This window comes from Labrus bergylta, chromosome 2 (genome assembly GCF_963930695.1).
Source record: "Labrus bergylta chromosome 2, fLabBer1.1, whole genome shotgun sequence".
NCBI lineage: Eukaryota > Metazoa > Chordata > Actinopteri > Labriformes > Labridae > Labrus > Labrus bergylta.
Genome location: NC_089196.1, coordinates 26,923,634 through 26,948,216, shown reverse-complemented (window position 1 = coordinate 26,948,216; position 24,583 = coordinate 26,923,634). Strand labels below are relative to the sequence as shown.

General features: G+C 39.8%; 1 protein-coding gene across 1 annotated transcript in view; it reads left to right on the top strand.

Moving 5' to 3' along the window:
* Positions 1–24,583, top strand: part of ccser1 (coiled-coil serine-rich protein 1) — a 129,424-nt gene that overhangs the window by 1,518 nt on the left and 103,323 nt on the right. The window contains exons 2-6 of the mRNA XM_020643445.3: positions 5,518–6,530; positions 7,288–7,711; positions 9,188–9,372; positions 17,363–17,453; positions 20,243–20,345. Of these exons, the coding sequence (XP_020499101.3) occupies positions 5,541–6,530; positions 7,288–7,711; positions 9,188–9,372; positions 17,363–17,453; positions 20,243–20,345 (1,793 nt within the window). The 5' untranslated portion in view covers positions 5,518–5,540. The remainder of the gene's footprint in view (positions 1–5,517; positions 6,531–7,287; positions 7,712–9,187; positions 9,373–17,362; positions 17,454–20,242; positions 20,346–24,583) is intronic.

The window sequence follows — 24,583 nt, the reverse complement described above, 5'->3', positions numbered from 1 at the left end:
GACTTCACTGAATAAGACACCCTGCCATGTGTTTACTTAAACTTGAGTATTCAGAGCTTGTGATTGATTTGTCTGTTCAATAGTTTGGTTAATTACTCCCCAGTTGTATTCTGTACTGCTGGCTGTGAGTGTTTTATCCAGTTGACCTTCAAGGCAGCAGCATCTGTTTTTCAATTTAAAGAAACCTTTCCCCGTGACGTACCCATATATGTTTTCAATTTGGTAAATATCTTTCTCAGTTAATTGGGTTTTTATCACAGTCTCTCTTCTCAGTGCAGTGTTTATGTTGTCAAAGTCTTGGCTTAGATTCGGCTTGTGTTTTTGTCTGTTAAGTTGAAGTGCGACGGTTCAGTGCAGCCCTCGATAACAACCTAACCGCATGTTATCAGATATCCACATGTAAATTCAGATATCCACATGTAAATTAAACGTTCACGTGAAGGGTTGTTCAGCTTGAAGTTTTGTACCCTTTTTTTTTTTCCTAAGGCCCTTGCTATTACATGTTGATGTCAATATTTCTGGTCGACACATGGGGAGAGATTGCATTCATCTCTAGAGACCAAGCTTCAAAAAAACGAAGTCCTGCTTGTGGTTGTTTTTTGGTCATGTGTCCTTGCTTCAGGATGGAAAATTAACTTTTCTAAGAAGTGAACATTGTTCAAACTCAAAAGTAAATCATTATTTGTTTCTGACATCTATGTATAACCATCTGATGTCTAGTGCAAATATACTTCCTCACTTGTATGGAGACAGTTAGCTGTTTTGTTTTGTCTGAAATAAGTAAAGACATTTTGGATCCATTTCAGAAATGTGAATCAAACTGAATACACTTGTTGCAAAGGCTGAGTTAAATGTCATTGTGGCTCGTATAAAGTGAAGATGGATTCGTAATCTGAGAATAAGCTCACTGTAATATGGTGTGTAATTTATCGGTGTAATATTTCGGTGTATTGATGTCAGGGTCAGAATCAGATTTAGGAAATTGGTGGTTTTGTGCATCGTGATAAAAATGGCGAGAGGATAAAAAAACTATAACGCAGATCAAAAGCAGAACTGCATCATTCATGTCATGTCTTGTCCTGTCGTGTTAGTTCAGTCTCAATGCAGACGTATGTCATAAACAACGGGTTATATTGGTTTTGATTGTATAAGCCGCCACTCCATTAGAGTCGGCACCGTCTTAAAGAAAATGCCTTCTGGTTTAAACTGCTACTTAGCCAATGTGTTGAGCAACATTAAGATTCCTTTATCAGTCGCTAACGAAACCAACGCAACTGTGATTATCAGACGGGACTTTTCAGCGTTGCTCTCATCACGTGTGGTAAAAGATCCCGGTTGTAGGTGGCATGTAACGTGGTTATTGTTGAGAAAAAGATTCCATGGTAAACCGGTTTTATAGGCAACACCCAGTTATTCACACCCTATACCACACCTTTATATTATTTTTAACTTACAGATAATCATGTGTGTGTGTGAACATAGAAAAGTACTGAGACTGGAATTTGGACCCTTATCAGCCTTATATTTTATTATATAACTGGTGTAAGCTCAGGCTGCAGTGTTGATAAGACAATGTGAACTACACAGAAGAAGTGCTGGAGGACTTAAAGCTGAGCTGATTTGTTTGGCTTTAGCATATGCAAAGATCATTGTGAAAGAAGGCTCAGCAAGAGGCTTTTCTTAGCTCCCTCCAGCTATTGATTTCAAACAATGTATGAGCGTATTTTGTGTTTCTGTATGCTTGCTAACAGCACAACAGATTGTGACTGAAGCGGAAGGATGGCTCTGCTGTCAGGAGGTGAAAGAGACTTCACATAAGCAGCGAGTAGCCATCTGTGAACATACAAATTGTATTTCCACCTCCAGAACTGTTGCACATGTACTTTTAGAACTGAAGCTGTGAATGTCTTCTGTGATTGTGATAAATATTAACTCTACCTTGTGTTTAGAGTTAGGTTGATGCAGAAACCACAGAGCCTTTACACCAGTGTTTCTCCTTCCAATCATTTGGAGGTGCGGACAGCCTCCCCAACGCAACCTCCCACCCCTTCAAAAGAAAGGCACAAAATATTTTATTCATAGGATTTTACTTTATGTCCACATGACCTGAGCATTGTCTCTGCTTGTGTGGTCCTGACTTCCTACTGAGGGTGACTAAATGTATTGTTAAAAGCAAAAAAACAAACTAAAAAGTAAAAATTATTTGACCCCCCTCTACCTGTGAATAATAATAATAATAATACGTTTATTTACGTAACATTTTTTAAAAACAGATGTTTACGAAGTGCTTTATTGGACAAAGCGAAGACAGGAAGTCAGGAGGACAATAACAAAATAAACATCAACAAAGAGAAGTCTGCAGAAACAATATAAATGCAAATAAAAGTAATAAGAAAAGATTCAACAGGCAGGTCCCAAAAGTTAGTTAAAGCTATAAAACTTGACAAATACAATTAAAGAAAATATTAAATACAAGAGAAAGTCAACAAACTGATGACCATAATATGAAAGTAAGGAAGACAACAAACACATCACAGGTCATTAAAACGAAAATGAAGATAAAAAAAAAAAAGGGTGAATAAATTAAATCTGGTAAATATATAAAAGCAACAGAGGATGAATGATGTTTCAAATAAAATAATTTGGGCAGTAAGATCTTTAGAGACCTGCATGTGAACATTTCAGTTCTGTTCGTTTTTAAAATGGAAGTCAGGCAAACACAGCAAACCAAAGTGTTGTCTTTTGTATTCAGCTCAGCAGTACTAGCTACAGAAAAAAAAAAAAGAGGAACTGGGATACTGTCTACTTCCCAATCACAGGTAGACAGTCTCTCTTCTGTCGGGTGGGAAAGTAAACACCTGCATCAGTGCAGCTCCCCACTTCTCTTTTTGTACTTCTGTTCAGCTTTAGGCTGGGGCCGACTCCTCGAGGGATTACCTTCACTTTATCATATAAATATAAATTAGACTGAAGAGAGGTGTGTTAATGCCACGGCAGCAGCATCAGGTCAGCAATATGAGTGTAAACACTGTCATCGTGCTTCCCACAAGGCCTGGCACCTTTAAGCCATTGCTTAACAGAGATGTTCTCAATCTGTTTTAATCTCTGTATAATTAATTATAAGGTGTTCCACTGTCTTAGTGTGCCAGGTCAGCGTGCCTTGACCGGGTCGAAAGGCGAGCGGGTTTTAATAACGAGCTAAAAGCCAGGTACTGATGGTTCATCTAAAGAGAGAGTCTGGAATGTGTTCTGTGTTTTGACTGGTGTAGATGGCTTGAAGTGATCCAGGACACACTGAGCATAACAGAAGATTTGTCTGTGTGCGTGTGCGTGTGCGTGTGCGTGTGCGTGTGTGTGTGTGTGTGTGTGTGTGTAAAGTAGGCTTGCACAATGTGAGAAAAATATGCAATGTGCTGTAACATTGTTCAATATTGCAGAAGTATAGGACTTGGGAGAAACAAAAATGGCTGTTTTCTGCTGTTTTTAATACCTGCTGTGTTTGCAACATATCTCTCCTGGATAAAAGGAACGCAGAGTTAAAAAAAAAAATCTATTTCTCCTCTAGAGTCGCACCAATTAATCTGAGGGCAGCTGATAACTAGCTTCAGCTTCATCTGACTGCATAAAAAAATAGTATGGAAGCGTGAACATAATACCCAGGCCCTCCATCCAACAGAGGAAATGTACACCTGCCGAGTGAGAAATAATTACTTGGCCATCTAAAAATTGATATCGTTATTCATTGTGATAAGATAGTTGAGACTTTCAGGATGTGTTTCATTGCGAATGCTCATGCCTCGATAACGCTAAAAATTGTGATAAATTGTGCAGCCCTAGTCTTTTAACTGTGTCATATCTGTAAACGTTATAAGCCTCCTCTGACTTTGACAATATTTACTCACCTTTTTCACACTACAGTGAGGCTTCAGAATAGGACCTACACAGTGTGTATTTAGAACTTGTTCAAATTTACCTTACAGGAGGTGACACAATCATTCTGTAAGCCACTGAAGTAAAGGGTGTTAATGTAAGCTTATTATACAGAGATCGAAAATAAAACACTTGGGTTGCTTTCATAGAGGCTGTGTCTTCAACATGTGGAGGACCACATTATCACTGTTTGGCTAATTCATTGCAGAAAACAATGAAACCGTGAGTACATGAATGTCTCTCTTTAACCTGTGACTTAACCTGCAGAGGTCAGGTCTTAAAGGCAGTTAGAGAATAGCTTTGCTTGCATTGCGTGTTTGAAGCGATCCCCCCCCCCATTTTTGATGTTACTGCTGATTTCTTTCTCTTCTATCATGGATCTTGTGTGGGGCATGGGGTCTCTTTAGATAGATCTCCCCACTTTGCCTTTTGTCTTATTTTGCATGTTGTGCTGACTGACCTACTGATTAAACCAACAGGAAACCTGAAATACATGTGAGAACATTGGCAACATTTTCTATATCCACTTTTTATGTAACCACTGCTAAAAATGCAAAAAAAAAAAAAACAATTGTAGGAAATACTACTTTCCCTCCTTCTGCCTCGGCCTCTCTTTCTCTCGCCCTCTGGGTCAGTCCTGTCTCTTCATGATTTAGCTGTCACATAAATGTCAAGTGTAATATGTGGCATGTTGAGAGAAGCCGAGCCCTGCAGGTTTTAAACCTGAAGTTATCACGCCCTTGAACAGACTTTTTCTATATCACATAAGTCTGAAATAAAATATATGCTCTCTTCGTATATATATATATATATTTGACCTCTCGGCATTTTGACCAACATTGTGTTTTGGTGAACATCAGGTATTTTTTTACCTCATCAAAAAATAAAAGCTGGGTTTTATTTGTTTAGTATGTCAGAATGGAAAGGACATTAAGTGATGTAAGTACCAGATAATCGCAGGACAAGTTTAGCTTTTCTTCGTGGGGACTCTTCCCCCTCCTTTTTGGCGGCATTAGCCTCATCTTTATTCTCATCACGTATAGAAAAAAAACTGCACCTCATCTACAGTAGGCATATAACCAGCGTGTACCTTTTTGTTGAACTCGAAGGAGTTTGTTTTGCTCTTTAAATTTGCGAAGCAGGTGTATTCTGAAATATTTTCATCACACATTAATCTCAGGGACATGCTTCAGCAGCAACAGGGTTAGAAACACTGCTTGAATGAACACATGTAGTACTAGTAATTGAACGGCAAATAACTATCACATAAGCAACACCGTTTGCAACAGAAGCATCTGCAGGGTAAAGATGCAGCAGTTTATTTGTATGCACTCATTCAACGTGGGAAATGTGATCTCTTAATGTGTGATTTCTCAGTTCCAACCGTCTGCACACCAAAGCTGCTTGTGATGATTCTTTGACGATGATGAAAATATTTGCTCCATCTTTGAGTGGTGTATGGATTTGTGTTTTGCTTACAAGTAATTGTTTTGAATACAAACAATCTTTTGGCGACATGAGATCTCTTACCTACATGTTGATGAATATGTTTTCAGTAAAGTGTTTGTGTTTCCTTTGTCTCCTCAGTGCCACTCTGCCTCAGCTTCTAGATGGGTGAATCAGGCTCACGCCGTTCCACGCTTGTGTCCCGCCTGCCCATCTTCCGCCGCAGCAACAGTAAGAGGCAGGAGTCTCTCCCCTCCTCCCCGTCTTCGGGCGGAGTGGGAAATGGTGTCCACAGTTCTTCGCCCTCCAGCACCAACTCCAGCTCTGGCAGTACGGGGAAACGCCGGAGCCTTTTCCGCACGCCGTCTCTCAGTTTCACATCGAAGCGGAACAGCGAGCCACGTGTCCAGCCAATCAACCTCAACCTCACGCCGCCGCTGACGTCGGGCACAGATTCAAACGGAAACAACCAACAAACGATACCGACGTCAGTGTCAGCGGGGTTCAGTGATGGTGGTGGGCGCCCTAAGCCTCGCCACTCATTTGGGTTTGGCAGCAACAAGCAAAAGAAGATCACACGCTCTCAGACTGAGGATTTTGACAAAGCCTCCTCTTCGTCCTCCTCATCCAATCGAAATGTGTTTATAAACTGCATCAGCGGTTCAGGGGCTAACGAGGGCGACGACTCCGGGTTTCTCGATGACTACAGTGGGGGCAGCGCTACCAACAAACGATCGTCACGCCAGAAGAAACAGCTGCTGCCAAAATCTTTCTCAGCTCACCGCTTCTCTCGCAACTCCGACCACCACAGACCACCGGAAGTGAACTTAGAACCCCCGAGCTCCACCACCAACACCCCCGAGGCCGGAGGGCTCACCCCGGGCTCTTTGCCTGGTGAGCTTCTGGGTGCTGGCGGTGAAAGCTCACTCCAGTCCCCTATGATATCAGAGGACCGAACCACTGCCATCACCCCTTCAGAGTTCATCCCCATTACGGAGGATTCTGTATCAGAGGTGGACGCTCTGCCAGCTCCAAGCCCTGGATCTGGCTTAGCCCCAGGACCTGATTCTGTACCAGGACTGGCTGTTGACATGGCTGCACAGGAGCCTCTGCCTGCTCCAGAGAACTTCAGTGTGGTTGTCTCTACCTCCCAGGTAGCTTGGTTTGTACATTAACTTTGTTTTTGTGAAACATCTGATGGGCTTATCACTTTAAAAGTACAGCATCCGACACACACACAAAAAGTGCTTGTTATTGTAATGGGTTAGCACAACTCTCGTGATAAAAATGCAATCTTTTAAAAGCATGCCAAATAATCAGCACATTGAATGCCTTTGCTTGTACAAACAAAAAGTTACAAGTCCAAAGGAAGAAACTGTTAGTGCTTCAGGGACAGAAATTTCAACAACTGGTGTCCTTGGATGTCAACAAAAAAATATAAAGAAGGAATATTTATGTCTGCTGTGAGGAATCTGTGAAATTTAGCATAACAATTGAAGCACTGGGCATGAAAAACGACTTTTATTGAAAGAGCTAAGGCGTGAAAAAAGAAAACCTACAGATGTCTGCAAACTGGCCTTCACATTTTATACCTTTTATGCTCGTGACTTTTTCTTCTTTAAAGAATTAGTTCTATTTATTTCCTGTTAGAGGAAGGACTCCGGAAAAGAAACTATTAAGTCAGTAGAATATTTGTAAAAAGAAAGCTTTCTGCTGAGGCCATTGAAAAGTAAATACTTTACGACTGTGTTATGAAAACATGCCCATTACTGCCCGAGGACACGACCACCTTTTGAATACTAAAGCGAGTTCATCCCTCTTTAAACTGTTTTTTTTTTTTGCCTCTTGGATGTGTACAGTTCTTGTTATTGAATGTAAACGCCATGCTCAAGTAAATGTCCTGCTCCTCAGGTTTTCTTCACTCCAGCCCAGTCCTGCACTGAAAAACCTCTTCTACCTGACACCAGCACGGCCAACAACACAGACTACGAGACTGCCGTTTCCCTCTCAGAGCCCGAGACAGCTGTGCCCTGCCTACCTCTGCAGGAACAATCACTTGAAGAGAGGAAGGAGAGGGAGGAAGAGAGAAGGGAAGCGAAGGAAGCGAAAGAATCCAGGGGAGCGAGGGAAGAGGTGTTTGCAGAGCAGAGGAGGGGGTTAGTGGAGAAGAGGAAGTCGGGTTACCACACGGAGACCACAAGTGAGAGCGAGGGGTGTCACTCCAACCCAGAGCAATCGGAAAGGAGGGCAAGAAACACGCTCTCTGCTCAAGAAAGAGGAAGCTTCTGTGGCTGCCATGAACCCAGACCCTCTCACTTGAGGAAACCACACGCAGGTATGAAACTGATGCAAACACGAGCACAGATTTACATGCACAGACCCAAACTTTGAAACTTGTTGACATTCTTTTGTGATGAGGGCTCCATGAATTTGTTGACCAGGTATGCAATCACAAAGGCAGGAAAACCACTGACTTCTGCGGTGCACTCAGGATGTGTGAACTTAACAGTTTAAGTTTACTGAATATGTAGTTTCTGCTTGAAAGTGTAACACAACGTCTTTTCTTTGGGTTCTGAGTCTTACGCTTTTATTCAGTCGCATTTGCTGCAGACTTTGTTTTTCCTTCGTTATAAATGAAGTGCATTTAGATGAGTCCCAATCTGAGCTATGGGCTTTCATGCCTCTATTGTAGAGGAGGATAGAGACAGAAACTTAATGAGACAGTGGGGGATGACATGTGGCAAAGTGCAGAGAGTCGGACTACAGCCTCTGCACATTGGGTGCATGACATATATGGAGAATTGGCAAATAATGTGTTTTTAGCACTAACTTACATACAAATACATTTCACACATTTCAGCATGAATACTGCTGAAGTAGGTCTTTAATCAGTTCCTATGCTGACTTTGCCCCACTTTCTAATTATTTTAGAAACTCAAGAAGAAGTGTTACTGTGTGACTGATAAAACTGTAAGACAGTGTGTGAAAGAGCCTCAACATGCACATTTCTAGCTTCAAGGCAGCAGCGATTGCACACACACTGATAACAGAGTGAGACCCACCAGCAACAGCAATGTACCATGATGAACATCTCCACGATCAATGTCACAGGCCTCTGGTATGTGGGCCCCGTTGTGCTTGTAGGTCTGATCGTCTTTTCTGGTCTGAACCTCCACTAAAATGGGGGAAATGGTAATCACAGGACTTCTTTTTTGGCTTTTGCTGCTCAGTGCGAAACCAAAAACTTCAGCTATCCATGAAAAGAAAAGTGACTCACGCATACAAATATATGAAATGATGTCAATATGTGTAAGTATGAGAGAGAGAAAGTGGTTGGAGTGAAGTGCTGGTTCTTTAAATGTATGTTTCTTGATTAATAAGAGGACTACTGTTTTCACATTTTTATATTTATTGATGAAAAAATAGAAATGGCAGAAGTTCTTTGTTTGTCTAATTTGATATTAGAATATTGCCCCCGGAAATCTCATATTTATTATGTAGATTTATTCTTACACAGCTGGCTTGGTATATATACATAGACCAAGCTTTATTACAAAATAGGCATAAACAATATTTGACCAAATTAAATCCGGCTGAAAAGTTTCATAACGGGAACTTCATCTGAGAAGCTGAAGAAGGAAGAACGGATTTGTTATTGAGTTTAATGAATATAATACAGCTGACTGCCAACAATTGGAGATATAATGAAAATGTCTTCATGTCTTTTGTTGTGGATTCACTGCTCCAGCAGCTTCACCTTAATTGTTTCTTTCTCTCCATTCCTATCTTCACTTTTTTTCTTTCTTTCCAGCCTCTCTGTGCAGCAGCGTCAGCCCCTACCATGAGGTGATGCGGATGGAAAGGCGTCTGCGCTCGTCTTCTGAGGGGGCCGGTGGGCCTCGTGTCCATGGAAACCACAGAGATGCCCTGGGCATGGAGGGATGTGGTCTACTCAAACACAGAAACAACTCGTCATCATCAAAAATTGGAAGTCTGGTAGGTCATGAGCTGTGTGTTTTAGTGTTTGTTTATGTGTCGGTCAGAGTCTCTACAATATATCGTGTATGCTCTTCTGTGTGTCTTTGAAGTCAGATATATAATTATGTTTTTTCACTTGGCTCATTGAGTATCATAACACATTTAGCAGCTGCTACTCCTAGACACAGAAGATGCAAACACAAATGGGACGACTAGATAGCTTTATTTGTGCCACGTCTTCCTCTGTACATCCTCAAAGGGAGACAAGGCAAGTGTATTAATAATGTACCAGAGATGTTCAGATGCCATTATTTTTCTTACTCATACAGATTGTCATAGCTGGACTTGAGTATCTGCCTATACCAAGTACACCTCTGATATCACTCGTAATACAAATGTGCAGAGTATTTGTGGAAAAAACACTGATGCTGACATTTAGCTATTTATGATTCACAATAATCTCCTGTGTTATTATATTATGCTTTCAGATTAGTGCATTTAATGATCACCTCTACCTGACACTGCTTTTTAGGCTGTATCTGTAATGAAACAAATCTATATGGAACCTTCTGAAACACAGAGGACATAAGGGCCCATTGCATTAGGAAAAAACAATATTAATATCATTTGGAAACACAGTGAAAATGAAGATAAAACAAATGTGGATAGAAAAAATAGAAAATGATTCAAAACAGACAAATTCAAGAATGAGCAGCTCGACTGCTGTGAAGTAATATGACAGCCATTAATTGTCCCACATGTTAAAATGAATCAAGACTCAGAAAAAAACACTGAGAGGATAAGAAAAAACATTTATAGCAAACAGAAAGTTTAAGTGTACTCTTTCCTGCGAGCGTCTTAAATCAAACACTGTCAGTTTCGCTGCCTTTATCCTCAAAGACAGGAGAGATGTTTTTAAAGGTTTACAGGCTCAACACAGAACACTGTGTGCTGTGGAGCAGAGCAGCTTCAAATGAATACACTCACACTGACGACTTGGTGTGAAGAAGTGATAGTTTCCCCTCAGAAAAAAGCGTGCAAGTGGATTACCAAATCACCATTATTAATAAAGAGCTGTTGGAATTGGCCTCAGTTGTAACCAGCTGCTAAAACATTCTGTCATAATGACCTGCATGATAAAGGATCTTTCCTGATAGCCCTCGGTGCCCATGCCTCTGGCCATGAAATATCCAAGAGGGATTTTAACTTGCTCTGGGCTAAACCAGCCACAGTGCAGCTGACAGAGCATTGCAGCTTTGATTCTCAAAACAATTTTTGTTAAATGTTCACTAACTCTTAGTTAAATAATAAATCCAGACTCTGCATGTTGGCTAAATGGGTTTAATTTAAAAGAGGTCCCATTTAGAGCTTTGACCAGATGTGTTCCTGTCATTATAAAAAGTCTAAAGAGGGATCAGGGAGAAACGTCACAAACCGTGATAAACCTGATGGCTTTTTAAACAAACTGGCACCTCAAGTCTTACTCTGTCACCGAATACAGATATACAAGAGTTTAGTTGGAGAATATAATAAGTTTTACTGCTTTGAATATTTGGGGCGGCAGTAGCTCAGTCCATAGGGACCTGGGTTGGGAACCGGATGGTCCCCGGTTCAAGTCCGAGTGCAGATAATATGGAAATGGTTCTGGTAGCTGGAGAGGTTCCAGGACACTTCCGGAGCACTGTCGAAGTGCCCTTGAGCAAGGCAACAAACCCCCAACTACTCTGGTGCACTCTATGCATAGTAGTGTGTAGCAGCCCCACTCTGACATCACACTCTCCACCAAAGCATGTCCACCAGTCCTGTTTGTGCATGTGTGTGATTCGGACTATGTGTGTGTGAACCATCTAAACCCAAATTAATAATAATAATTAATAATAAAGTATATCAAAATAAAAAAAAATTACAAATGTATTTGAAAACTACATAATGCAATAAGTGTTATCCCTTAATTTGCATCTTAAATTTTGCATCGTAAAGCAGATTTGCATCTTTGTAAAGCAGAGGTGAGTGTACGTGGATAAAGTAATACAATGCTTAAATCCTACAGATGAATAAAGAAGGGAATCAGTTCACAATATATATAGTGTAGATATCTACATTTGTTTTTGGAAAAGGGCTGAAGCTTGTACTGTGTTTGAGTTGGTTTCCTCACAACACCCTGGGGGAGCTCTGCTGTAGGTAAACTAGGTGAAGTCAATCCCATTTGTTTTACCAGCGACTAAACGCTTTAACGAGGAGATTAAAAAGGGCACGGATCTACGCAGCACTTTGCTTTGTGCTTTAAAGAATGCATCTGCTTCTTGACATCCACTCATGGAGTAATCTTGGCCTTTCCTTTTTTCTAAGGGCTCTACAGGGGCCTAAGTTGTGCTGGGGAGAAAAAAAAAAGCAGAAGCCACGTAGTGTTTATTAAATGATACACTTTTAGCTGCATAAAAGTTTGTTGGTGCACAGAGGGCCCTTGAATCCAATGAAGAGGTCTGTACTGAGACACCTCTGCAGTGTACCTGAGTTTTGGCAATATGTTTAATGCATCAGGGTCCAAACAAGAACATCTTCTAAGTAGCGACTCGTGAGGGTAGGGTATGAGCTTAAAAACAATAGAATGGTCTCTTCATTTATTATGCATACAGTGTGGCTGACTGTGGGTTTTATGTATAAAGGGGACCTTTGAGAAGGCAAAACAGAGGCGGACTGAAGCACACCATATTAAACAGTACACTGGATGGATATTGCATTGTTCATTTCAGCGCACACAGAATACAATTATCACTGAGCAAAGATTTGGTTTACCGTGTTAAACGACTCATTTGTTGAGTTCAAAGATAAAGTGTGAGGCACCTCTGTGAATCTCAGCAAGGCTGTGTTTGCTTGAGCAGTTTAGTGATCTCATTAGAGTTGTTGTTTTGAAATGCCTTCAGGGCTCTGCGAGATATTTATTTTAGTAGAGTATATATAGTTTGAGCTGCTCATACGTTTTCTCTATGACAGCAGTGATGATATTGTGGCAGTCTCAGTGATAATGTTTAACTCCAGTTGGCAAAAAAGCATTACTTAAGAAATTCTGTCTTATCTCAGAGACTAGCTGAACAGCTTTGAATGTTTTCTCTTATTTATTTATTTTGCATTAAGATTGACGGGTATGGCAGAATAGTTCAACCGCAATCCTCTATGCTTATTCATATCAACAGTCGCTTGAAAGACAGTGTTGTTCTGCTGGGTACATCTTGTTTTTATATCGTTGAGTCTGATTGCTGCCTTGAAACGGCCAGATATCACAAGTGACACTTGTATTAATCAAACAACAGACGGGGAATCAGTTCCTCTCGCAATTTGTAATAATCTGTACTACACGACTGGAATTATACTTTGACAAGCAATGGAGATGTTAACAGACATGAGCCTTGAATGTTTACTCTACTCTCTGTGCAGGGCTGTACAAAAAAAAGCAGACTGAGGATGATTTTTTTTATGGAATTGTGGCATTTGAGCACGTCTTCTTCCTTGCTCTCTGCAAAGATCACAACATAGCCACAATTACCAAACACACATATAATCTAATCAGATTTTACATTGAATCATTTTCTCTGAGGCTCATTTTCTTAATATTGGTTCAAGACTCCAGCCTGAAAAACAGTTTGAATATATTTCACTCATGACTTATACTTTAAAGTTAATAAATACTGACAGCTGATTGGCTACATTGGCCAAATTGGGACAAACAAACACTAGTTTCATAATTTAATTAAGTTTTGAGTCTATTGGAGGTTAAATTGGGTTAACATGTGTTCATGTATTATTCTTACAAACACATATCATCATGTTGCATTTATTTACACAACTTTTGTCATGGGAATACCACCAGGCTTAAATGCATGCATAAATCCTTTCTAATATTGCATTCAACAGTTTACGCTCTTATTAACGCAATATTTGCTTTTTTAACTCAGGGGAAATAACATTGAGGACACTGCTGGTATTCTAAATTGGTTTATGTTCAAAACACAGAACAGTGAAGGGGCTAATAAAGTGGTTTAGCTGGAAAGAATAGAGCTGAGAGTCAATCAGGGGTTCTTTAACTCTCACAGAGGACAAACAACGACAGGACCCCTGATCCCTTAAGGAAAGGAGAGTAGAGAAAAGCTTAAGGAACATTTCTAGTTCACTCAAAACTTCTTTTCCTCTACATTGGCTAAAGTGCTCTAAGATGTCTTGGAGCATCTATGTCTTTAATAGGGTTTTTATTTTGGTGCAGTTGAGTTCAATAAGTTATTTTTTGGGGACTTTTAGGAGTGCACTCTAGACCAGCTAGCTACTTTATGACCACTTAATGACATTCTTTAATTGTGAGCTAGTGGTGTGAAAATCTCCACACATCTCTAATTGGCTTAACATTGGACACATCAAAGTTCAATCAGATGTAACGCAGTAGGAAGCGATAGATGAAGGCTAATCTAAAGTTTGAAGTGGAAGTGCTCCCCCCTTTTCTGCATTTAATTGAATTGAATAGGTACTGTAGCTAAATCAGGTCTGCGACTGCTACTTCAGCTTATTCAAAATGCACAATACCAGGGCCAGAAAAAGTGGAACAGCTAACTAGAATAAAGTTTTTTTTAAGCTTTCCTTTTATGAAAATGCACTGATTTGAGATGTAGATGCCTTCCAGTATGTCCTTGCAAAGAACTTGATGTAGAAATGGTTTTCTCAAAAGGACTGTTATAGAAGCAGTAAATGTAGATATTTCAAGTGAAGTCATAACTGTATTTGTATTTTCAGCCTGGGCAGCATCTGTCACAACATACTTTCATAAAGTCAGATAATTAACAACATGAGTCACGCTGGAATCTTTCATTAAGAAATGTGCCATAAATTCATTCTTCAAAATATGGATGACGTTGCTAACAAATCAACTGTATAAAGCACTGGGATTTAGTATTTTAAAACGGCAACAGATGACAGTTTTTGCTCTGGAACGAGGGATTATTCTGCGTTGGTAGGTGGCAATGTGATGTTTTGAAATAACAGCTGTAAAGAGACACGAGTTGGACAGTTGTGAGTAAAAATCTGTTTCTTTTTCATACAACAAATGAATTTCTGATTTGTCTGGACATTCATTCCTTTATTCCCTCTGGCACGCTGTAAACACTGCTGTGAAGTGTCTGCTCAGACAGAATGGAAGTCATGTGCTGGTCCATATATTTTGCGTGACTAGAAACCAGAGTACCTGACTGCAAAGACCAATCTCTCTCTCTTGATCTTAATGCATTCACCAGCCTAAAGCCCTGTCTAAATGTAGTTTTCATAGACTGTATATATGATGATGTCCACAGTGTTGGAGCAGATGGAAACCAGTGGCTTTAAATGGATGGAGAGAACAGCTTGCTTCTCTTTGTCCCTGTTTTTGATGTCATTCTGCTGAGCAGTTAAGAGATGGAGCCATTTTTAATGAGACCCTGAATGTGATATTATCTCTATTAACTAAAGGATTATACTCACTCAAATCACGTAAGCGAGGTAAAAAGGTGACAGCTCTGGGTTGTAATATCGTATTAACACATTTCTGTGGTTAGAGGGTTACGTTGAAATGGGTAATTTAGCTTCAAATGAAGTCTGTGTGCAGTTGTATCACAAGACCTTCATTCCTTTTCCAATACCTTTTAGCTATTAGCTTTAATGCCTGAGATGCCTAAAATGTGATCTTCTGTGCAATTGCACTACAGTGGAATTCATTCTGGTCTTTTTTCTTCTAATGTTTACCACTCTGAGTATCCGGTAATGTACCAATTCATCCACAGACCATAATAGCTTCACATCGGGATGGTGTTAGAAAGTTAGAAAGAGCATTGATTTAGCTGGAATTATTTTGTTTGTATCTCTCTCTTTGTAACACACACACACACACACACACACACACACACACACACACACACACACACACACACACACACACACACACACACACACACACACACACACACACACACACACACACACACACACACACACACTATTGGTGGTGAGATCAATACAGACAGCGACTGTGAGGGTGTTTATGACCAAACCACATTGATGTTGTGTTTCTTTGGCTCTACATTGATAGAACATGAGACTGCATCATGTCTAGTTGTTTTTCACTCGTCTTCAAGTTTCATTCATTTTAAGATTGACAAAAAGTTTAGGTCAGGCCTCTCATCCAATATGAAGTGCTGTAAGAATCGTCGGCCACTTATTTCGATTTAAAAGTCCTTAAATTAAAGGTCATGTAGTTAAATTCATCCAGGGGCGTCTGTAGCCTAGCGGTTATTGTGCGCGCCCCTGTACAGACGCTTTGGTCCTCCAGAGCGAACGTCATGGGTTTGAATCCGACCTGTTGTTCCTTTCCAACATATCGTTCCCTACTCTTGAATGTCCTATCTCTAAAATAAAAGCCCCAGAAATAAATCTTCAAAATAAATGTATCAGAACTGTTTGAGAGCCTCGTTCATCGTGAAGAAACATTTCTTTTTGCCTTGTTGGCATGTCGGACCGCTGATATTCCCTTGACTGTGAGATCCTGAGATATATCCCTTTTGTCGTTAATTACTGGTATTTGTCTGAGATCTCGTAGTTTATTTACATCATTTACTCCCTAAAACAGTTTTGCTGAAATATCAGCTTATATAATATGAAACCTTATGTATGTCGTTTAGAGCGCGGGGTAATTAAAAAGTAACCTGCAGATGGTGGAAGCATGCGACTAGGAAAGATGAGTTCTCCACCTCACCTGGATGTGTGTGTGCACGAGTGTGTCAATGTATGAGTGTGTCAATCATAGACATGCACAATAATACCCTATAGTAGTTATGGTACCACTTATTTATATGTATCCTCCAGTTTTTATTTTGTCCATTGTTTGATTTCAAAATAAAACCACATTTGATATACTCAATATAAAGCAAGGTGTTGTAGTTTTATACATTCATGCAGAACTTATTAGTCTTTTAGCTGCAGCTTTTTTTTTTAAATGAATCTGCACTGAGTTTCATTGATGTCCATCAGATGGCAGCATTTACTTTGAAATGCAACGTAACCAAGGAGCATCATGCATCATTAATACCTCATCAACACCACAAGAATGGGGGTATTAACACGTCCAAATGTGTCTGTGTGAATAAGAAACTGGATCAATCTGATCACTTATTTCTTACATGCTTGTGAAAAATGTGATGTTAGGACAGATACTACAGATTTAATTTTCTGTATTTTGGTGAACATTGTTACTGATGTCTAGTTGAAGGCTTTTTTTAACATGAAAACTAAACATTTGACCGTATCCTCTTTTGGCTTCAATATGAGGTCCTCAGGGGTATTTATGAGGTCTATCAGTTTGAGATAACTTCATTGTCACATACCCAGCTCATGTACAGTTTGGAGTATTTGTACACCATCATTTTGGGTTTACCTTTATTTTCTCTATTTTATACACTGACTCCCTCACATTTATAAGTAAATACTCTAATTTAAGTTCAGTTGCATTCGTTAACCTTCTGAGAGAACTGACTTTGTATTTAAAAAAGATTTATTTTGGGGCTTTTTATGCCCTTATTGTAAAGACAGGATAGTGGATAGAGTTGAAAATCAGAGAGAGAGAGAGAGAGAGAGAGAGAGAGAGTGGGGAATGAAATGCAGGAATGAAGCCACCGGTCAGATTCAAAGCCGGGCCGTGATCTTGGAGGATTATATCCTCTACAGCACACTAACCACGAGGCTACCGGCAACCCATTTACTTTTATAAAAAGTCGAACTTTTTGTTTTCCCTCTGGTTCAGAGTCAGACAAACATTTTCATTTCAAAAGTTGATTTTTTTTTTTCCATTAAAGGAATACAGATCCACCTCCATTAATCTTGATTTTATAATAATATAATAATAATATATACGATAATTAGATCTTATAATTTACTTTTCAGATTTGTGTTTTCTTTTAAGTATATTTAAAGTTGTTGTGCTTTCACTTTCTCTCCTCAGGATGTTTTAAACAACCTGGGCTCCTCTGAGCTGGATGAAGATGATCTCATGCTGGACCTGGACCTCTCTGACGATCAACGACATCGCCATGGTAACTTGTTAAATAGATTAATTTCTGTACTTATAGCTGACACACACAGGAAGTATGTAGAATAGTTACATATCAGTACATGGTTTACTACTTGTTGTTGTTCAGAGGTCATTTTCTCTAAGACCATCAGGTTGTCATTCCTATGAAAAGAGTTCTTAGAAACATAACAATCAAATCAAGAGAGAATCTAACACTTAAATAACTATTTCCTTTAATCCATCCCATTCTTTGAATCAAGTTGATGTCTGCTCATATTTTGTCACTGTCAGTGATTCTTCTTCCCTTCGTCCTTACTTTCTTTCTGCTCATTAAGCCCCCGCTATTCCATCACCTTTAAGATATGAAAAGCACAACTCTCCTCCCTGTTTCTTATAACATGTGCCACCACTGTGATGTAGCTGCCTCAATTAAAGCAATTTATCTCCTATATTGATTTGGCATTTCAGTCACAATCCTCCTGACATGCCACATGGTTAAAAAAGTGACTTTTAGAGGAGAGATATTTCTTGTGCTCTGTGACAGCTTAGCATGGAGCATCAAACAGTACCTCCAATTTCCTTTCATATATATCACACAATGAAGCAATACTACTGAATGAAGGTGGTGGGCACCCACAGCACAGAGCGGGTCTTAATATATTCTTGTGTTTGGAATTAATCTATTACTATTTCATGTAGAAACATTATGATAATTGCTAAAAAAATAGCAAGCTCTTGTATACACTGTCAGCATTGATTATATTTCTAGTGTGTTTACTCATATTAATAATCAGCAAGCTGCCAAGACACATTTACTTATCAATTTAGATGTAGATGCCTTCCATTATGTGACTATATCTGGTGACTGAGTAAATTATTAACATCTCAAATATGTAATCATGGGCTTCAAATGTGATCACCTTCCATTTCTGTGCGTCAAGTCGCTCATCAACACGTGGACTACATTTTTAATCATGAATACGGCTACACAGAGGATGAGTTACTCTGTGAGAATGAGAAACTTTTTACTATTATCAAACAGTCGAGATATATCTCAATACGAGGTTAGATGCCTGTATCTGTAGGCAACATTCAGTCCCAGATGGACTCAGAGAATATTACAGTTGCAGTCAAATAAAGTAAAATGCTCAGAAGCACCTCGGAGGAGAGAATACAACAGGAGCTCCAGCCCTAATAAACTGAAATTTCCTACACTTATGGGGGCTGGAGAGTTTCACAGAGGAGTGAAGGGGGGGTTGAATCAAGCACTCACACACCCACACAAACACCCGCCTACGCATACACACACACATACACACACACACACACAGATTTAAATCCTCTCTAAGGCACTGGCTGGGATGATGCAGAGCTGAAGGAGGCACCATCATTAATACACACACTAACACACCAGCGTGCATGCTTAGTCATTAGACCTAATGGTTTGCAGACTGTAGCATGAAATTAAAGGTTTGATGAATAGTTCTCATAAAGTCAAGGGACTGAGACTTTGTGCAGGCGCTGAAAGAGAGTAGTTCTTTTATACTCTCTTTTAGAGTGAGTCATTTAAATACACACACACACACACACACACACACTCAGTGGCCAAAAAGCAGACGGACTAGAAATATGCACACATGTATGCACTCATGCAGACACACACATACACACAACCAGACACACACCCACGCACATTCATTGGCACTCGGTTCTCAGGTGGCTTGTTGAAGCCTTTATTAAAAAGCAAGCAGTTTCACAGCAATTTATGGCCAACAGTGTTCGGCTTTAGAGTTTTCTGTGTTCTTACTCCGACTGTGACCTGTGCCCTGTGGAGTCAGACAGGGACAGAAAGAAGAGGACACTGCAGGACCTTTAAAGAAACATGAAGAAATGCCAAATCCTGACTTTCTGGTTACATTTAATTCCAGACTTACTACTGTCAAATGTGCCATTTAGCGCCTCGATTGAATTTATTTCAAGAACAGCTCAGAATATTTTCATGAACTAAACCTCTCAGTAATGAATTTTAAACATCTACTTTGTGACACGAGTGAAGAGTATAGTCTCAATTAATTTTGTTAGTAGAGGGAGTAATAGGAGCTTTTTGATGAGTCAGGTAAGGGGCCTTTTAAATTTTTTTTGAATACTTTTTAGAAAGTCAATTTCACATTTAGAGACACAATTAACCAATGAAAGAAAGACAGAAAGGCGCTTTTTGTGCCTTGATTGTACAGACAGGAGTGGATAGTGTTGGAACAGAGAGTGGGGATTGACATACAGGAAAGGAGCCACAGGTGCACAAACTTACCTCTATGTCATAGGCGCCTTGTAGGGGCAATTTAGCTTGCAGTCACAAAAATGTAGCAGCCTCCCCTTTTGCAACAAAGTCTGTCAGTTTCTACTTGTTTGGGAATAATGCTCCCTTAAGTCTCAAGAGAGAAATTCAGCATTTCCATTCAAAATAATTCTTTAACTATTTCCACCCATTGCCCAAAGTTTTGGGATTCATTCTTATCATTTCCTTTTAAAGTTGTTTTAATGCTTTTATTGGAGAGACAGCCCAGTAGATAGAGTCAGAAATCTGGGAAAGAGAGAGTGGGGAATGACATGCATGTAATGAACCACAGGTCAGATCAGAACCCGGGCCGTCCGCTTGGAGGACTACAGCCTCTGTACATGGGGCGTGCACACTAACCACTAGGCTACCGGATCCCAGATTTCCTTTGTTCATATGCAGGCAGTAAACCCTTTTAGAACTTTCTAAATTGACTTGATTTAATGACTCATTCATGTTTTTCTGTGTTTGAATAGTCTCCAGAGAAAACTCCAGCCAGTCCCTTGCCTCCTGTCTCAACCTGCTCCACTCCCCCATGGACCCATCAGGGGAACGCATCCTGGGAAAAGAAAACCAGAGGTAATAGTTTACATTTGTGGTTTAAAATAATGCATGTTCTCTCCTGTTTATGACGGAGAGAGAGAGAGCAAAAAGGTATTGAAATAATAAGCAAAACAATGCTGGCAGTGTTTTCTAGCATCTGAACAAAACAAATGATGACAAATACATAAAGAAATGATGTTGTGTTGTGTGTCTGGACATAATGTAACCATAATAATGGACAGAAAATACAGGAGACAGATGGGGCATTGTGTGGTATTGGTTGCTTTAAAAACAAGATTCAATCACGGACAATTGGAGTATTGCTCACGGGTCTGTTTTGATGCACTTTACCCCTCTGGTCACAGCAACATTTATCCTCTGTGCAGTGTATCTTAATGACCCTAAAGTAGCAATATCACTTTTTTTTTTCTTTTCTTTTACACCACACACTCCATTGCCACAAGAGACAAGGCGATAGAGAGAGAGCGGGAGGGAAATAGTCTATTCTAGGAATTGCTGATGTTGAATGTTCCCTGTAAATGCATTACATGTTTTATGTCTCTCCCTCCCGCTGAGACGAGATTCTAGCTCTCAAAAGACGAAGGGTAAATAAATAAATAAATGAAAATCTCTACGAATGAATATGCAAGCTGTCTTTGTGCTCTCCTCTGTCTCCCAGTAGCTGAAGGCAGAAAGAGAATGCTCTTGAGTTCCTGTTTGTACGTGTAACAGTGCCAAGGACGGTTTCATATCTAATTTGATTCGGCCACTTGTTTGGAATTAGGATATGTCTTTTTTGGAGGACACAGAGAATTACATGTACCCAGAAAACACTCACACAAACACGGAGGGCGGCTCTGTTGACAGGGCTTATTTGGTTTTATGAAATCAGTGAGAAATAAAAGGGTTGTTCCATCAGTGGTATTGTCTGGTGGTGTTTCTGACAAGCCATCAGATGATTATTACTCTACCTTTCAGGGCCCTTTTCTCTTCTCCCTGCTTGCTATTTCTGCTTGCTACCATGGAGTAAATGTTTATATATCTATCCTTGTGTTCCCCTGGATAAACTGATGGTGACCTTCTTTGCTTGCAGAGATAGTGCAGGTCAACTCGTGTGAGCCCTTTTTGAAGTAGAGGTTAAAGGATTTACACTACACCACTGAGACTTTGGGCTTAGCCTGGGTTTCTTTTTTTTTTGTTTCTGAGAGAGGTTTTTTTTTTATCACACTTCTCACTCTCTTTGAATGTGTTTGCTGAATAGAGAGACATTTTCTGTGTCTAGACAGTTTCAGTTAATCATGCAAGTCGGAAGTCAACCTTTTCAACCCATCCACTGCTTGCGTCAGACAATTCATTAGTTGTTTCATTTTTACTCAAGCTCTTTTTTTTGCCACTTGTCTTTCACAGCACTGGAGGACCATTGATGTCCACACATACACCCACAAAAATATTTGCATTGTGTCACTGTTACAAGGTGACTGAAATGTTTGCAAGATTTCCTGGATTGCTGCATCAATGTTCAGGCTTGATATAAATAGAATGCCACAATGTCTCTATTCCTTATGAGTCCAACTATGGACTAGAGGTGGCTGATACGACCTCAAATTCATATCACTGTATTCTTTTGGCTCTTTCTGCTAACAGTATTATATCACGGAATTACAGTGTTATAAGAGAGAACATATGAACACATATTCACACACTAAGACCCCCTTCCTCCCACTCAAAGAAGCCTGTTTGATGGGACGCCTTACTTATTTATGTGTGAGACCGGAGAAAGATGTTTTTAAAAGTCACATCTCATTAGATTTCATTAGATTCTAACTGAATCTGTGTGCCTTCTCCAGCAGAGATGTGTAAGGCTTTTTTAAAATTTTGTTTCAACAGCTTTAAAAGTTGGGACTTTTATTGTGAAAAATTTGGCTGAAATTAGAATGTATTAATCATTAAAGCTTAAACTGAGCTGCAATTAGCGGAGATTTTCAACAACACAGTCGTCAGTTTTCTTCACAGCCGCTCCTTCCACCACGCGTCAGAGCCACAGCCCGCTTCTTTTCATCATCTTGGACTTAATGCAAGAGAGACATCAGGTTTCCTTATTGCTGTTCCACAATTCACTTTCATTGTAAACACTGACACCCGGTGTGACACGGAGGCGGTGCCCTCTGATAAGTGTGTGCGTGAGACACTGGCTCTGCTCAGAGCGAAACATGCAGAAGACACAGATGGTCTGTCACTTTATCATTATATTACAGGTTGAGCAATCGCTGTTGCCCCAAACAAAACAGAAACAGAAAAAAACAGAAGTCCAGATTGTGGCAGAACATTATACTGGTGACGGTAGTGATACCCGTTTACTACACACCCCTACTACACACAGTGTAAAGCAAGGGGATGAATAAATTAATGAATGGCTGTGATTTTAGGGTCTGAGTCATTAAGACTAATATGTTCCCTTTTTAGCACTTTGTATGCATTTTGAATGAATAAAAAAAGATTGATTCAAATAAGTTTTTTGAGGATTTATCTTGGCAGAATCTTTTAGCTAGACGCTATTAGTAGCATGCTCACATTGATTGTATGTAGACACATCAAAACATACAAGAGTTTTTTTTTTATTCTGACAGTGAGAGAGATAAAACAACATTGTGTTTTATTTTGAAGGAGAATGAAATCGGGAATCAATGCTTGTGTTCAACTTTTGATCTCTATCGACTCTGGAAACACTGGAGCAGGTTACATAATGGAGCCAGATTTGTGTTTCTTACCTGATGGTCATGGAGTCTTGGCTACACTGTGTTGGTTTAGCATCTTCACTGATTTCTTCTTACTGAACATGTTGAGAAAGATGTGTGAAGTCAGAGAGAGAAAAACGGAGATTGGAGGGGTGAAAGAGAGCACAAAGTGTTTGCCCAGGGCTTGCTTTTCTCTCTCTCTCTCTCTTCCTCAGTTTCTCTCGCTCTTTGTCTCAGGTTCCACGTTCCCTCGAGGGGACATTGATTTGCTGGAGGCAAAGCAAGCTCCCTTCTGTTCACGCACAAGAAAACAGAAACACACACACACACACACACAAACACACACACACCTGTCAGTCAGTCAGCCTGTCCAAAGAGAGTATCAGCTGCAGGATACTGCTGGCTGTCTGACAGGCTGCACAGAACATCTGCTAAACGCACACACAAACACACAGTCTTGCATGCATTCCTCTTCTTTGATGTATGACAGTTGGAGGATTTTTGATGGCAGGCATTTGAGTCTCAGTGAGTGTAGCTTTGTTATTACTAACACCCCGATAACAAAGCTATAGCATTAAATGTCATGTGCCAAAGTTGGTTTCCGTCTTTTTTTGGCTTGCATAGGCGTTGAGAGGAAGAGAGACAGTCTGAGAAGGAGAATTTATGCACCTGAAACTTTGCAGTCTTCTGTACATTTTTCCATTAAGCACTAAATTAGCAATGATGACTTCCCAGGTTTCAAGGCAACGTCTATAAGTGTAAGATCTGATGTCCAAAACACATAACCATTCAGTTTACTGCCACAGAAAATCAAGGGAATTCTCCCGTCTGAGTATCTGGGGCCAGCAAATATTTGGTATTACTACTTAAAATATGTCAATGATTGAAATATTAAAATAGTTACTTTAAAAGATTATTGTCGAACTGACAAAACTTTCAGCTCCAGTGATCAATAATGAATTTGCAGATATGTTTTAGTAGAAGAAAATGTTTTTTTTTTTTTTAATAAATCAGATGTGTCAGATTTATTCTAGCGGAGTGGTGTTGCGTTTCTCTGAGAACTTTTAACACTGGGGCTTCATTTGCTATTCCTTCATGCTTGCATTGCATATTAAAATGCTGAAACATCCAATTTATTGGGTCTTACAGGGTTACATATTGGCAGAATGTAAATGAGCAAAACCTTTTTTTCTTGGCCTTGGTCGAATGAGAAGTATTACGTTTTATGAGCTTTGTTGCATGAAGCCTCTTCAGCGCGATGCACTCTTGCCCGTTTGCAATACCAACTCTACATAATAATACCCATCTGCACCGCATGACAGTAATGAGTGTGCCTCTGTGGTGTTTTGGTTGGTGAAAAAGGGGTGCAGAGAGCGTATTATACTGGTTTGTACTGAATATTTATCTCGGTGATGGATCTCAGTGCCTGTTTTGTGTTAAGACACGGATTCCTCCCTCGTTTCTCCTATAGGAAAAAAAAAAAAAGACACAGAGGAAATTAAATTTTTCTACAGTTGGGATATAGCTAGCTTGTTGCTA